This window comes from Penaeus chinensis, chromosome 9 (assembly GCF_019202785.1).
Source record: "Penaeus chinensis breed Huanghai No. 1 chromosome 9, ASM1920278v2, whole genome shotgun sequence".
Classification (NCBI taxonomy): Eukaryota; Metazoa; Arthropoda; class Malacostraca; order Decapoda; family Penaeidae; genus Penaeus; species Penaeus chinensis.
The window spans coordinates 11,232,087-11,234,750 of record NC_061827.1 but is presented as its reverse complement, the minus strand read 5'-3'; the positions used below and the strand labels follow the sequence as shown (position 1 = coordinate 11,234,750).

At 35.2% G+C, this 2,664-nt stretch overlaps 2 protein-coding genes across 2 annotated transcripts in view; both read right to left on the bottom strand.

Moving 5' to 3' along the window:
* Positions 1 to 395, bottom strand: part of LOC125028648 (protein lethal(2)essential for life-like) — a 517-nt gene extending 122 nt beyond the window's left edge. Inside the window, exons 1-2 of the mRNA XM_047618123.1 lie at positions 309 to 395; positions 1 to 112 (exon numbers count right to left, since the gene is read on the bottom strand). The exon at positions 1 to 112 is cut by the window's left edge and continues 122 nt beyond it. Coding sequence (XP_047474079.1) covers positions 1 to 112; positions 309 to 395 — 199 coding nt within the window. The remainder of the gene's footprint in view (positions 113 to 308) is intronic.
* Positions 396 to 1,095: 700 nt separating this feature from the next.
* LOC125028521 (protein lethal(2)essential for life-like) lies at positions 1,096 to 1,902 on the bottom strand. Its single transcript, XM_047617873.1, has 2 exons — positions 1,579 to 1,902; positions 1,096 to 1,356 (listed from the first exon to the last, which is right to left on the bottom strand). Exons 1-2 carry the CDS (start codon positions 1,855 to 1,857, stop codon positions 1,123 to 1,125), a joined length of 513 nt encoding a protein of 170 aa, XP_047473829.1. The 5' UTR covers positions 1,858 to 1,902; the 3' UTR covers positions 1,096 to 1,122.
* Between the last annotated feature and the right edge of the window lie 762 nt (positions 1,903 to 2,664).

The following is a 2,664-nucleotide window of genomic DNA, read 5'->3' as shown; positions in this document are numbered from 1 at the left end:
TGGACTTGAAGTCATCCTCTTCCTTTTCCACTCGACCTTCCACCACCAACTGATTGTCTTCCACTCTAACTTTAACGTCTCCACTCTTGAAGTCATGAACATCCTGGACAACCTGTAAACAGAATCGAGTATTTTGTTAGTGTTTTCCTTCGCATTTTAATTTCAATGAATATCTAACTGACCTGTTTGCCTGTCTTGATCATTTCTGAAAAATATTCGTTTTTTGTTTTGTTTTTTTCCCCTTAATATTTGCATATGTGAATATCTGAATTAGTGTGTCTCAGTTCCACATGATTTTTAGAACTAACCTTGTGATTCTGGTTGTCTTCGCTGGAGGCCATGACTTGGTTCTCTTGCTGCAAATTGCGCTCTCTTACACGTCTGTAGCTACCCATGAGATCACTCACGGATTTGCTTTCTCCCCACGTAACCAGGATTTGGTCGATGGCTGCCTCAAAGTGCTACCAAATATCCTCAAAGAAGGAATCATGGAAGAAAACTCCCTTGTCGGCGATGGGAAGAAGTGAATGTATGTTTCATACTCGTCTACATCTCATTGTACCCTTAAAACATATCGCGGCCATGAAACATTTTCGTATTAATTCAGTGTTTCATAAAACAAATAAAAAAATATTTAGAAACATACTAAAATTCAAACCCTGATAATAGTAACAAAATAAGATACACATTCTGTCTCTTTTTCTGTCCATTATATTTTGTTTAACATTGTTTCTTTACGTGGTATGCCATATGAAGCCCTCATCGTGCCAAGTCTGGCTCGGGAGCCAAAAGTTGCCGATTCCAGGTTTAAACCAGTAAACATGGAAGCACAGGTTACAGTACTTAGAAGTGAATCCTCTTTGCATTTGGAACGCAATTTGTCTTCGAGAGTTTCGAAGAACCATCTGTAAAGAAATGTATGCAACAGTAATCGATTGTATTTTTTTCGATTACTTTCCCGAAAATAAGCAAAGTAATACACAAATGTAAACAAATACGATTTATTAAAAAGAATACATAAATAAATGAACTTAATTTCTATAGTCTGCTAATCAACAATAAAATAGTTAGACATACATTATATTTTAACTTATATCATAATTTTAGCTCATTATATATTTTCTATGCTGCCTGTGGAATCTTCGGAGCCGTGATAGTCAAGACGCCATCGGAAGACATTGCAGAAGTCACGCCCTCCATAACCACTTTGCCTGGGAAGTTGAAGCGTCGACAGAAGCTTTTCACGGACTTGAAGTCGTCCTCTTCCTTTTCCACTCGACCTTCCACCACCACCTGATTGTCTTCCACTCTGACCTTAACGTCTCCACTCTTGAAGTTATGAACATCCAGCACAACCTGTATATAGAATATTTGTTTTTCCCTTTTTTTTTTTTTTTTTTCATTTTAATGAATATCTAAATACTTTGTATGCGTGACCTAAATCATTTCTGAAAAAAATCTTTACCTTCAATTTGATTTTTTTTTTTTTTTTTTAACGAGTGTTTCTTCTATTCACGCATATGGTTATTAGAATTGGCGTTTTGGGGATCTGCATTGTTTTTAAATACTAAAACTAACCTTATGATTCCGGTCGTCTTCGCTGAAGGCCATGACTTGGTTCTCTTGCTGCAAATTGCGCTCTCTTACACGTCTGTAGCTACTCATGAGATCACTCACGGACGTGGCCTCTCCCCACGTATCAAGGATTTGATCGATGGCTGTCTCAAAGTGCTTATGAATACCCTCGAAGAAAGAATTATGGAAGAAAAGTCCCTTCTCGACGATGGGGAGAAGTGAATCCTCTTTGGGAGATTCTGTTTTTTGTTCATTAAGAGTGCTAGTATTTTTGTTCTCCATATTTATCTTGGAAATGTAGATAAAGCTACAGCTTGTTCTGTTCTCTGAAAGAGTGTTGTTTATATTGTGTCTGGCAAGAGGAGGCTGCTGATGCTTTTATGTGGCGTGAGTTGGGTGTGCGCCCACTTTCCATCTCCATCTGGACGCGTCACGGAATACTTGGCAACAACTTCATTTGTAATGTCTTGAAACTTCTAGATCTCAATTTAAAATGAATGCATACGATACAATCATACGGTAAACGCTTCACCACTAACTCTGCGTTTTTATTGATATATTCCATCATCTAAAGGGGCATCATTTATATATTGACACAAAATGATATATCTATATTCACGCAAACACACATGTTTATATACAGATATGTTATATACAAATACGCACACACATACACAAACATACTTTGTGTGTGTATAAGGACAATGTATGTGTACATATACTGTATATTTATCTGCATCTGTATATATCTACATATATGTTTAAAGGGACTATATATGTGCACACATGTGATTGTGTATATATATGTGAATGTCTGTAAACATATCTATATATGTGCGTGAGTGTACTTAAAAACACACATATATATTTGTTTACATATAATTATATACATAAACAAAAACATACACACACACACACACCCACATATATATATATATATATATATATATATATATATTACACATACACATATATATGTATATATTATATACATGTGTGTTTTTGTGTGTGTGTGTATATTTAATATACATATATGTGTGTCTGTATCTGTGTGTATATAAATGCATGTAAATATATACATATATATGT